Source organism: Manis javanica, chromosome 6, assembly GCF_040802235.1.
Source record: "Manis javanica isolate MJ-LG chromosome 6, MJ_LKY, whole genome shotgun sequence".
Taxonomy (NCBI): domain Eukaryota; kingdom Metazoa; phylum Chordata; class Mammalia; order Pholidota; family Manidae; genus Manis; species Manis javanica.
Window position 1 is genome coordinate 139185826 of NC_133161.1, and position 13959 is coordinate 139199784.

Below are 13959 nucleotides of genomic sequence, written 5' to 3' on the forward strand. Positions count from 1 at the left end.
CCAATAACAAAACTGAACTGGTAATCAAAAAACTACCTAAGAACAAAATAGACAAAATAGACTTTAAAACAAAGACCAGATGGCTTCACCGCTGAATTTTATCAAACAATTAGAGAAGACCTGTACCCATCCTCCTTAAAGTTTTCCAAAAAGTAGAAGAGGAGGAAATACTTCTAAACTCATTCTATGAGGACAGCATCACTCTAATACCAAAACCAGGCAAAGACACCACAAAAAAGGAAAATTACAGGCCAATATTCCTGATGAACATAGATGTAAAAATACTCAACAAAATATTAGCAAACTGAATTAAAAAATACATCACAAAGTTCATCCATCATGATCAAGTGCTATTTATCCTAGGGATGCAAGGATAGTACAATATTCTAAAATCCATCAACATCATATACCATTTTAACAAAAAGGACAAAAAATACATGATCATCTCCATAGATGCTGAAAAAGCATTTGACAAAATTCAACATCCATTCATGATAAAAACTCTCAACAAAATGGATATAGAGGGTAAGTACCTTAACATAGTAAAGGACATATATGGCAAACCCACAGCCAACATCATAGTTAACAGTGAAAAGCTTAAAGCTTTTCTTCTATGATCGGGAACAAGACAAGGATGCACACTCTCCCTACTTTTATTCAAAATCGTACTGCAGGTCCTAGCCACGGCAATCAGACAACGCAAAGAAATAAAAGGCATCCAGATTGGTAAGGAAGTTCAGCTGTCACTGTTTGTAGGGGACATGATGTTGTAAATAAAAAACCCTAAATAATTCACCCCAAAACTACTAGAACTAATTACTGAATTCAGCAAAGTTGCAGGATACAAAATACACAGAAATCTGTGGCATTCCTATAAATGAACTAGCAGAAAGAGAAATTAGGAAAACAATTCCATTCACAATTGCATCAAAAAGAATTAAATACCTAGGAATAAAGCAAACCAAGGACATGAAAGACCTATACCCTGAAAACTACAAGGCACTGATGAGAGAAATTAAAGACACCAATAAATGGAAATACATCCCACGCTCATGGATAGGAAGAATATTGTCAAAATGGCCATCATGCCTAAAGTAAGCTACAGATTAAATGCAATCCCTATCAAAATACCAACAGCATTCTTCAACGAACTAGAACAAATAGTTCTAAAATTCAAATAGAACCACAAAAGACCCTGAATAGCCAAAGCAAACCTGAGAAGAAAGAATACAGATGCTCCCCAACTTCAAGTTCTACTACAAAGCCACAGTAATCAAGACAATTTGGTACTGGCATAAGAACAGACCCATAGATCAGTGGAATAGAATAGAGAGCCCAGATATAAACTAAAGCATATATGGTCAATTAATATATGATAAAGGAGCCATGGACATACAATGGGTAAATGATAGCCTCTTCAACAACTGGTGTTGGCAAAACTGGACAGCTACATGCAAGAAAATGAAACTGGATTTTTTGTCTAACTCCATACACAAAAGTACACTTGAAATGGATCAAAGACCTGAATCTAAGTCATGAAACCATAAAACTCTTAGAAGAAAACATAGACAAAAATCTCCTGAATATAAACATGAGCAATTTTTTCCTGAACATATCTCCTTGGGCAAGGGAAACAAAAGCAAAAATGAACAAATGGGACTACATCAAACTAAAAAGCTTCTGTACAGCAAAGGACACCATCAGTAGAACAAAAAGGCATCCTACAGTATGGGAGAATATATTCATAAATGACACATACAATAAGGGGTTAACATCCAAAATATATGAAGAACTCACATGCCTCAACACCCAAAATGCAAATAACCCAATTAAAAAGGATATGAACAGACACTTGTCCAAAGAAGAAATTCAGATGGCCAACAGGCACATGAAAAGATGTTCCACATTTCTAATTATTAGGGAAATGCAAATTAAAACCACAATGAGATATCACCTCACACTAGTTAGGATGGTCAACATTCAAAAGACAAGCAACAACAAATGCTGGCGAGGATGCAGAGAAAGGGGAACCCTTCTATATTGTTGGTGGGAATGTAAACAAGTTCAACTATTGTGGAAAGAAATATGGAGGTTCCTCAAAAAGCTAAGAATAGAAATACCATTTGACCCAGTATTCCAATCCTAGGAATTAACCCAAAGAAAAGATCACCAATTCAAAAAGACCTATGCACCCCTATGTTTATCATAACACTATTTTTACAATAGCCAAGAAATGGAAGCAACCTAAGTGTCCATCAGTAGATGAACGAATAAAGAAGATGTGGTACATATACACAATGGAATATTATTCAGCCATAAGAGGAAAACAAATTGTACCATTTGCAGCAACATGGATGGAGATAGAGGGCATTACGCTCAGTGAAATAAGCCATGCAGAGAAAGACAAGTAACAAATGATTTCACTCATTTCTGGAGTATAACAATGAAGCAAAACTGAAGAAACAAAACAACAGCAGATGCACAGACTTCAAAAAGGGACTAGCAGTTACCAAAGAGAAGGGGGTGGGGAGGGAAGGAGGAAGGGATTAAGGGGCATTAACAGTAGCATATATAAGGTAGAGGGGGTCATAGGGAAGGCAGTATGGCAAAGAGAAGACAAGTAGTGACTTTACAGCATCTTACTATGCTAATGCACAGTGACTGCAATGGGGTATGTGGCGGGGACCTGATAATATGGGTGAATGTAGTAACCACAATGTTGCTTATGTGAAACCTTTAAAAGATTGTATATCAATGATACCTTAATAAAAAAAATACACAGGAACTCTCTGGATTATTTCTTAGAAGTACAAGTGAATCTACAATATTCTCAAAACATTTATGCAGACATTATTTACATATAAACCCATATAAATTAAAATATATAACAGCATGTAAACTAGAAAATTGTATGGTCCCTGTAGTCCAGAAAGTGTATAAGGAATACTTTCAGACTTTGGTAACTATGTATACTATGAACTCTAAACTCCCTCTCCCTAAGTATAGAAGAGTTATTGTTTCAAACTAGGAGATGAGGAATAAATGAAATGATTTTTAAAGAAAATACCAAGCAAGACAAAAAGAGGAAGAAGAGAATAAATACTGTGGGACCAAAGTAAGATAGTAGAATTAAATCCACACATATCAGTTATTACACTGAGTGCAAATGGACTAAGTGTTCCAGATAAAAGACAAAGATTGTCAGACTGGATTAAAAAATAATTAAAAGAGGTACACTTTATACATGGTTTAGCAAAGTAAAACATAAGAAGATATGTCATGCAAACACTGACCAAAAGAAAGCTTGTGGAGTTATATTAATATCAGACAAAAAGCATTACTATATCTATAGAGATTCACTTCTAAATAAGTAAATGGTTTAATTCACTAAGATAAGATATTTTAATCTGTAACCTAAGAAGATAGCCCCAAAATACATAAAGCAAAATTAATAGCACCACAAGAATACACAAATCCATAATCATAATGGATTTTAACTTACCTCAGCAATTTATTGAATAAGCAGGAAGAATATTAAAAACTTTGGTTATGTTTACCTGAGTTGATTACACAGGTAAATACAGTTTTTAGCCAACAACTATCCACACCATATTCTTTTTAAGCACAAATCGTATATTTACAAAAATTAACTACTACATTCTGAACCACCTAGGAAGACTCAACAAATTTCAAAATACTGACACCATACACAGGATGCTGTATGACCAACAATACAACTAAGGTAAAAATCTATAGAAAATATTCATACTATGATTACCACCCAGCAATTCAACTCTTAGGTATATACTCAAAAGAATTAAAAATGTATGGATATACAAAAATCTGTACAATAACATTCACTGCGTTATTCATAATAGCCAAAAAGTAGAAAGAACCCAAATATCCATCAACTGATGAATAAACAAAATGTGGCATACATATAAAATTGAGTATCATTTAGCCACAAAAAGGAATGGAGTACTGATATATGCTACAACATGATGAACCTTGAAAACATTAAGTAGAAGAAGCCAGACACAAATGGCCAGTTGGATTCTTCTACCAGTAAACTGTAAGGGGAAAAAAAGTCAGAGAGAGGGAAGGAGAATTAAGGGGGAACTTATAGACCAAAAAAAAAATTAAAAAGCAAGAGTCAATTACTAGTGTGGACTTTATCTGCATCCTGATTCAAAACATACTGTAGAAAATAAGAACTGGAAATCTGAACACTGAATGAATATCAATGAAGAACAGTGGGAAAGGGATCATCTCAACCAATGCTATGCTGGATAGTCATAGGAGGAAAAAAATGAAACTTGACTTTTACCTCCTAATATACACAAAAATCATTTTTGGGTGGATTATAGTTTGGATGATCTCCTAAAGTGTAAGAATCTTCATACAGTTATCTATTTCTAGTATTCCAAATTGGCACTTCTATTTAATGATGTCATTCTAATTTTTGCCAAGTTGTTGGTGGGTGGTGTATCATTTTGGTATTAACTTGCTTGTTGCTAACTTTGAATGAGGTTGACTATCTTATGATATGCCTGTTCCAGTCTTTTGCTCATTTTTTATTACATTTACTTTTTCTTAATGACATGAGTTCTTTTATGTCTAGTGTACTAGTTCTCTGTCAATCACATGTGTTACACACATCCTTTCCCACTCTGTGGCTTACTTTCACACTTCATGGAAGTTTGTAATTTTAATATAGTCCAATCAAGACCTTTTCTCTGGCTAGCTTTGTTTCCTACTTAAGGACTCATTCCTTACTTGAAGATCATGAAGATTTTTTGTATATTATCTTCAAAAAGGTTTGTAATTTTTGTTTTCTTCACATGAGTTGGGGCTAAACAGATGTTAACTTTACAATTGCTTATTAAACCATACATATTTTAAGTATTTATATTTATCTTAATAATCATACACACTACACATACCTCACAGAGCATAGGTTGATCTTTCCTTATTTTAGCTGTTATCTTGGAATAATAAATCCCTCTTCCCCCATTTTTACAATTTGTAAATTTTCATGGATAAGTAGATATTATTTTTAATAATGAGGGTAAATGCCTTCTTCTAATTGCAGAAATATTATGACAAACTGTTTATTGAATGCCTTTTTGTGCAACACAGCATACTATACTCTTCATATACATAAACAAATTTAAGATTAAAAACTTTAAAAGGTAGCTATTATCAGTCTCTTTACTGAGGCAATTGCCAATGTTCATATAACTACAAATTTCAGAGCTAGTCTGTCCAAATTTGAATTGAACTTTTCCCACCATTCCACACAAATTTCAATAACTGGATAAAGTTTATTTACCAACTTACCATAAAGTTACCTTCCCCTTACAATATTCTGTGGCCTTTTCCTCATCTGATATTTAATTCACTTATTCAACAAATATTTCTTTAGCATCTACTATACTCCAGGGACAGTTCTATATACAGGATATCCAAGGGAATAAAGGAATGACAATATCTAAGCTTACATTTTGGTGGGGGAAACAGACAATAAAATTTCAGAAAGTGATCAGTTCTATGAAAAAAATGATGTGATTATAGAAACATCCGGCTGAGATTTGAATGCTAAATCAGCTATGTAAAAACTTCCAGGCAGAGGAAGCTATAAACATCAAAACCCCCAAAGAGGAATGAACCAGAAAGAAGGCTGCCCTGTCGCACTACAGTGAGCAAATAGGACAGTGTGAATCATGTGGGGCCAGGTCAGTCAGAGCAAAGAATTTAGATTCCATTCTTGTTGCATTGGGAAGCCACTGGAGGTTTTTAAACAAGGAAGTGTCACGGTACAATTTACCTTTTAAAAAAATAAGTTAGGACCTATGTGAAGAGAACACTCAGGGAGAGAGGATTGGGAAACAAGAAGAGTGGAAGTGGGAAGACACTAGTTTTTATAAACTCCAAAGAGTAGATGAAGGAGCTTGAACTAGAATGGTAGCAATAAAAACAAAGAGGTGTTCAGCCTGCAGATATACTTTGCATGTAGATCAGATCAACTGAGTGTCTGTTTTTTCACTAACAATTATTTATTGCATGCTGTAAGGTAGCAGACACTGTGCTCAGTGCTCAGAATACAGAAATGAACAGAACAGACAGGGTCCCTGACCTCACAGAGCCTATGTATTACATATCCCACGGTGGAAACAGACATTTAATAGATAAACAAATAGAAATATCCTATAGTGTCATATAATAAATGTTACGATGAAAAATGAAGGAAAGGAGTGACAGAGGTGGGGTAACATTTTTGGCAAGTCAGGGAAAGGCTTTGCATACATGAGATGACATTTAAGCAATGACTTAAATAAAGCACAAGCCACACAAATAGTTGGGAGTAAAGTTCTCCAGGTAGAGGGAACAGCTAATGAAAAGACCCTGAGGTGAGAAGTTGATTATGTTGTGAGCAGAACAGCAAAGCCGATGTGGCTAGAGTAGCATGAGTAAGTAGGAGACAGGCAGATGAGGTCCAAGAGGTGGCTAGAGGACAGATCCCATAAAGCCATGCAGGGCATAGAGAAAATTTTGAATTTTTTTGAAGTGTGATGAAAAGCCAAGACAGTTGAGAGCAGCAGAGGGCTATCTGATTCACATTCCAGAAGGATCATTCTGACTGCTTTTCTGAACTGCTGAAGGATAAATACTATGAAAGGAGACATGACAGTGCCTTCAACTACAGTGCTACTAATATAGCTGTGGAATGGGGTATATTTTGAGTAGGTTTGCTAAACTGAAAGAAAGTATGAAAATCATGTCCAGGATGATTTCTTGGGTTTGGCTTATGGAGTCAGGGAGCTGAATGTAGCATTTACTGCGATGGGGGACACCAAGGAACAAGTTAGAGAAGATGGATCAGAAGTTGATTTTGGTCCAGTGGAAATGTCAGGTAGGCTATGGCTATAAAAGTCTGGAGCTCAGGGGAGAGGTCAAAGCCTAAAATAACCTTGGTTTTGAAAGTTACTGATCTGGCTAATTCTCAAGAACAAAATTTCTTTCCTATATGGAAATTTACTGGCTCAGTTCTTAGAAGCCACCTATAGGTTCAAATGTATTTCTCCTATAGGTATAGCACAGTAATGCAATTTACCAAAGAATACACTAGTAAGTGATAAACTGTAACCATAAAATTTTGTATGGTCTTAGCTTCAGATGAAGATAGTTGATTAATTTTATAAATTACCAAGAAAAAGAAATGCAGGCTCCAACCTACCTTTATTCCCATTTTATTCCCTACCACCTACAAGTTGAGTCACTAATAAGTTCACAGTTAGCTATTCATTTTCAAAATAGAATTTATTTTTATAATAAAGAATTAAAATATGGCTGTGAAAAGTAGAAAATAATATACAGAGATATTTAAAATGTGCCACAGAAATTTTAGAGTAAAGGTAGTTAAGCACTGGAGTTTATGCTCAACTTTTACTCGAAAGACCAACCAGTATTTTACATATTATTAATTACACTGGAAAAACATACCTACTAGAAATTTTAATTAATAGTTACAATTCAAAAGCAGGCTTATATATATTGATCAGGCCCTTTTGAAACTGTAAGTACAGATCTTAGGGATATATTTTTTGAAGTTGGCTACACTGAACAAACAAATAAATCTACTGTCCAAAAGCCACAAAGATTGTTTTTACTAATTCATCCATATAATGAACTTAATGTGGAGGAAATACGTACTTTTTGGATGAAACCAAATGTGCTGTTAAACACGGGACAAGAGTACCACCTTTCACTATGTTGGTAAAAAGCTGGTAAACGTGCATATCCTGAAGGCTTGGTTTCCACCAGGTGGGTCTCAAATTCAGACACTAAACACAGACGAAGAAATAGCTAATGAATTCTATCCATCCCTTCCCCAAAGTTTTACTTATAATTAAGATAAAGATATTATCTGTCTGAAGAACATAAAAAAAGAATTGGAAAATGTTTGGCTAGAAGGAAGACAACTCTTCAGGAACTATTGTTTGCAGTTTGCAGAATAGGATAATCTTCTCTAGGAAGAATAATGTCAACATAGCAGCACTATATTCACCAGGAATCCCAGAGTCAATGGATCTATCATGTGGCAGGAAGCCAAACCTTCTGGCTGCTCACAACATCACTCAGCTTCCCTTTAATCTTCAGGAAGTGTCTTTTAAATTCCAATCCATCACCCTATATAAGGAATAATATCCAAAAATAATGTCAAAAAAAGAAAAAAGCTATGCCATAAAGCAAACTCTTTTTATTGGTAAGTAGATACAAACATCCTTAGATATGTCCAGCTATAATTCCTTTCAGGTCCTCTTATGAAGACCAAATATCCTAGTAGAAGAAATGGCTATAATTAATTCTGACTCAATTTTGGGCTCATCATTGTTCACACCACACTGAGTTCAGATACAGAAATAATGGCATCTTGTTTATTTCAAGTGTTAGTATCTCTGGACCAAAGTCACTGTTTTCCATAGGCATTGGGGTTTGTAAACTAAAAATAAGCTACACAACTACACTGAAGTCTTGCCAAAGAATTGTGGCAACTAAGCTAGTGATTCAATTATGAGAAGGATTTCACTTCACTAGAATCTTAGTAATTTAATTCCATACCAAGCATCTGGACAAGAGTATTGCAGCAAATCTCCAATATAAAAGATGTGACCTATTCTTCCAGCCCTTTACAGCCATGTTCAATCTCTCAGGAAACAGAGAAAATGCTATTTTGGTCTTAATATATGAAGGGCTTCAAAACTATAACTTCAGAACCACTAATTTCTACAGAAATAATCAGAAATGTGAATAAAACTCTATGTATATGAATATTAATCACAGAATTACTTGTAACAAATAAAGGTTGACTAACTAGCATACATTTTTGACAAAATGCACACTGTAATCAATAATTTTGTAATTTTTATAAAGAAGATATTATATATGACTTCAATATGAAAAAGTTTAGAATGCTTCAAAATGTTAAGGGTAGTTACTGCTAAACAGTATAACAGGATTATTTTTACTTTCTTATTTTTTACTTATTTATATTTTCTACAAAAAAGAAACAAAAAATTTTATAACATGGGAAATGTCATTTGAAAATCTATGCTTCAGAAGAAGAGATGACAAGAATAAATGTTCATAATATTAAATTAAAAAACAAGTTACCATATTTACAAATGCTATGTATATACAAATACAATGCAATCCAAAAAAATCTCCAAGTAAGAGTATTTCCATATAGTATATACTGTAAGTAGTAGTAAGACTACTATAATTAAATAATTCATCTGTGTTCTCTCTGGATGATTAAACTTGATTTTTATTTTCTTTCTATACTTTTTGGTATTTAAAATTTCTACAATGAACATGGAATACTTATTTAACAATAGCAAAACAAAGTATAAAAAAAAAAAGTGCTGTTATCCACACCTTAGAAAGTCGGAAGTCAACCAAGATCTTCTCATCCATTTCTACCAAATTCACTTTGAAAATCAGTTTATTGTTTCTTCTATCAGTTGTTGATACAGTAACCTAAGGCAATAAAATTAAGGTTAAGCCAGATCTGTGGGTAGAGAATACTCTAAAGAAAAACCATAATCTCAGTCAATGATCTTACTGAGATAAAAACTTAAGAGGCATGTCTATAACAGGAGCAGTGCCAGATGAAAATCTCACTCCTTTCAGGGACTTTCCTCTCCCATTGGGTATGTGTGCGCCCAGCCCAGACTAGTCTGGAAACACGATGCACCTCCACTGAAAGGAGCTGAGTCTCTATTAACTCATAGCAACAAAATAAATTTAGTATTTTACTAAAATACAACTGAAACATGAATAAATTGAAGAGAATCAGAATAGAATAAGTGGGAAAACAAGATTATTAAAGCATAAGAAAAAAGGAGAGAGGCCAGATTTCTGAAAAACTACAGCAGCTATCAGAAGACAGCAAAGGTCTTGAGAAGCCTTGCAACTTCCACTTTCAGTGTTTTAAAGAAGATGGTTTGTAAAGAAGCCCAGACTAGATGAGTGACATGGAAAGAAAGGCCCTGCCCTCAGCCAGCACCAAGACCCAACATGGATGAGGCCATCTTGGACTACTAGCAACAGTAAAGTCATCAAATTAACTACAGCTGGATGAAGGAGTCCACACAAGATTAGCAGAAGAATTGCCCAGCCAAGTCTAGCCCAAATCACAAAAACTTTTTTTAATAGTTCTCACTTCAAGGAACGACTATAAAAAATACACAGGTGTACCACAGTTGTGCAGTAATGGAACAAAACAGTATGTTCTGGGAAAGTGTAAGATACTAAACACATCTGAACTGAACTATTAAACTTCAAAGACAGAATTCTTCCAGGACTCAGAATGAAAGTGAATTAAGGACTGATGTCAGTGAAAATGGAGAGGTAAGGAACTCCAAAAGCTCATTAGCCCAAAAAAGCCATGAAAAAAACTGGCAAATATTGTCAGAATCAACTTTTTCAGAACACTGGAAACTAACTAAAAGTCTGCAGCAACACAGGAGCACTCATACAAAACAGGTGAAACTCAGTGATTTTCCTGCACTGCCATTCACCTATTCTTGCCCCCGACTCCTCAGCTCAGTAATAGCCTTGAAAATAAGTCTGCATTCCAGGTACAGGTACAAGTAGCAGTAGAATAAATTTCACTTAAAATTTGCCTTATTTAATCTAGTTCCCTGGAATACCTGCTCAGAACACTTGTCTCTGCTTTTGCCTGACTAGAACTTGTCTTATGCTAAAGCTGCCACATGAAAAATGAATTCATCAAAATATTTATAGGCAAATGATTTAGCACGTGCTTACTAAAGCAACAGGTAACAGCTGAGACAGACAACAGGTTATCCAAAGAGACTGGAAGGAAAGGCTGGGGAATGAGATGTTTTTGAGGACTTTTGAACTTTCTCTTATTACATATTCCTGGGAATCTAAAGGGCCATGCTCATGCACAGAGCAGTGTACATGCTCAGGAAAGATATGAGAAGGGCCTAGCTGACAGTAAGGCATTGCACAAACAGAAAGTGAAGGCTAAGGCAGAGTTGTAAACTACCTGGCTGAGTATTGAAGTCATGTCCCAACATGCAACAGAATCCTTCTGCAAAAACTAGGAGATTTTTTGTTTCCATGAATTTAAGGAACTCTCTGTTCAATCATTGCTGACTACTGAACTAACAGAAGAGTTTGGCAAGGCCACAAATGGGAAGGAATACAGACTTTACAAAATTAGATCAGAAAAGTTACTAAACAATCCATAAATACATCAACCATCAACACTAACAAACCCTGGGAAGAGGGGAAAATCTGATTTCCACAGTTGTCACATTATAATATTCAAGATACCCAGTTTTCAACAAAAAAGGATAAGGCATATAGAAAGACAAGAAAATATGACCCATACACAGGAAATAAACAATCAATAGAGTCCCAGAAGAAGAAAGGGGCAGAACAAATATTTGAAAAAAATAATGGCCAAAAACTCCTCAAATTTGATGAAAAACATAACCTACATGTCCAAGAAGTTCAATGAACTCTAAGTAGGGATAAAATGAAAGACATCCACACCAAGATACATCATATTCAAACTGTTGAAAGAAAATGACAAAGAGGGAATCTTGAAAGCAGCCAAAGAGAAGTGACATATCATGAATAAGAGATCCTCCATAATATGAACACCTGATTTTCATCAGAAACCATGGAAGCCAGAAGGCAGTGGAAATAACATATTCAAACTGCTGAAACAAAACTACTGAAAGGATGAATTCCATATCCGGCAAAACTATCCATCAAAAATTAAGGAGAAATAAAGACATTTCCAGTTAAAATCTGAAAGAATTTGAAACCACCAGCCCTGACCAAAAAGAAATGCTAAAGAAAGTCTTTCAGGCTGAAATGAAAGAACACTAGATAGTAACTCAAATACACAGGAAGAAATAAAGAACACAGGCAAAGTAATTTACATAGGCAAATAAAAAAAAATTAATATTTTTGTTTCTAACTCCTTTTTTCCCCCTATCTGATTTAAAAGAACACTACATAAAGTAATAATTATAAATCTATGTTGATGGGTACAAAATGCATAAAGTTGTAATTTGTGAAAATAACACTATAAAGAGGAGGCAGAGCTATACAGGAGCATGGTTTTATGTAGTACTGAAATTAAGTTAGAATTAATCTTAACTAGATTGCTATAAAACTAAGATATTAATTGCAATCTTCAGGGTAACTACTAAGGAAAAAAGGGTAAAAGAAATGAGAAAGGATTTAAAATATATACTAGAAAATATCTATAGAAAACAAAAGGCAATAAAGGAAAAATTGAGGAACTAAAAAGATGTAAGATATGAGGAAAACAAATGGCAAAAAGGCAGAAATAAATCATTATCATGTTAGATGTAAATGTATCAAACTCTCCAATTAAAAGAGAGAGATTGGCATAAAACATTTAAAAAACATAATAAAAATATATGTTGTCCATAAGAGATACATTTTAGATTCAAAGCCACAAACAGGTTGGAAGTAAAAAGAAGGGAAAAAATAGTCTATACAAACTATAACCAAAACGGAGCTGGAGTTGGCTATACTATAATATCAAACAAAATAGACTTTAACAAAAATTTTTCCATGAAACAGAGGACATTATATAATGTTAAAAGGGTCAATACATCAAGGTTATATCATAATTATAAACATATGTTTACCTAGTATGCAAACTCTCAAATACCTGAGGCAAAAATTGACAGAAGAAAGAGCTTAGCAATGACAACTGGAGAGTTCAACAATCCACTCTCAATAATTGATATAAAAGTCAGACAATAATAAACAAGGAAATACAGATAGAAATAATACTATAATACAACTGGACCTAACAATCATAGAACACACTTCACCTAACAACAGCAGAATACACCTTCTTCTAAAGTACACATGAAACATTCTCCAGTGTAGATCATATGTTAGGCAACAATCTTAAATGACTGAAATAATATTAAATATTTTCTCTGACCACCATGGAATGCAATTAGAAATGAATTAACAGAAGGAATTTTGGAAAATTCACAAATATGTGGAAGTTAAACAACATACCTAAACAACCCATGGGTCAAAGAAGAAATCATGAGGGAAATTAGAAAATACTTTGATATGAACAAAACTGAAAACTCAAAATGCCAACACTTATGGGGAGGAAGAAGAGTAGTGCTGAGGTACATTTATACCTAAAAGCACTTACATTGAAAAAGAATGATCTCCAATCAGTAACTTAGCTTTCCACCTTAAAAAACTAGAAAAAAAAATAGAGCAAGGTAAATCCAAAAGAAAAAAAATAATAAAGTAAGAGATAAATAAAGTATTGAGTAGAGAAACAGAGGAAAATCGATGAACCCAAAAGTTAGTTCTTTGAAAAGATAAAACAATAAAACTGGCAAACCTATAGCCAGACTGAGCAAGACAAAAAAGAGAAAAGATTCAAATTACCAAAATCAGGAATAAAAGTGGGAAGTTACTAACAACCTTTCAGAATTGAAAAGGATTACAATACTATGAAAAACTATATGCCGACTAATTGGATAACCAAGATGGAATGGGCAAATTCGTAGAAACACAAACTTCCAAACCTGACTCATGAGGAAATAGAAAATCTAAATAGATCTGTAACTAGTGAAGACACTGAGTCAATAATCAAAAAATTTCCAAAGAAAACCCCAGGACCAGATGGCTTCACTGAGATTTGTATCAAACATTTAAAGAATAAATACCAATCCTTCCTAAATTCTTCCAGTAAATAGAATAGAAAGAAACACATCCTAACTCATCCTGTGAGGCAAGTATTAACCTGATACCAAAGCAAGACAAAGAGATCAAAAGACAACTATAGGCCAAGTCCCTTAAGAATACAGAGTAAAAAATCTTCAACACATATTAGGAAACCAAATT

General features: G+C 34.1%; 1 protein-coding gene across 3 annotated transcripts in view; it reads right to left on the bottom strand.

Annotated features, from left to right (window-relative positions):
• Positions 1 to 3474: 3474 nt before the first annotated feature.
• CHEK1 (checkpoint kinase 1) overlaps positions 3475 to 13959 on the bottom strand; it is a 32896-nt gene continuing 22411 nt past the window's right edge. For 2 of the 3 annotated variants that reach the window (XM_017666750.3, XM_037000948.2), the window contains exons 12-13: positions 9439 to 9540; positions 3476 to 8190 (exon numbers count right to left, since the gene is read on the bottom strand). In XM_017666750.3, coding sequence (XP_017522239.1) covers positions 8095 to 8190; positions 9439 to 9540 — 198 coding nt within the window. In that variant the 3' untranslated portion in view covers positions 3476 to 8094. Of the gene's footprint in view, positions 8191 to 9438; positions 9541 to 13959 lie in introns of all 3 variants that reach the window. The other variant, XM_037000949.2, reaches the window with a different exon arrangement.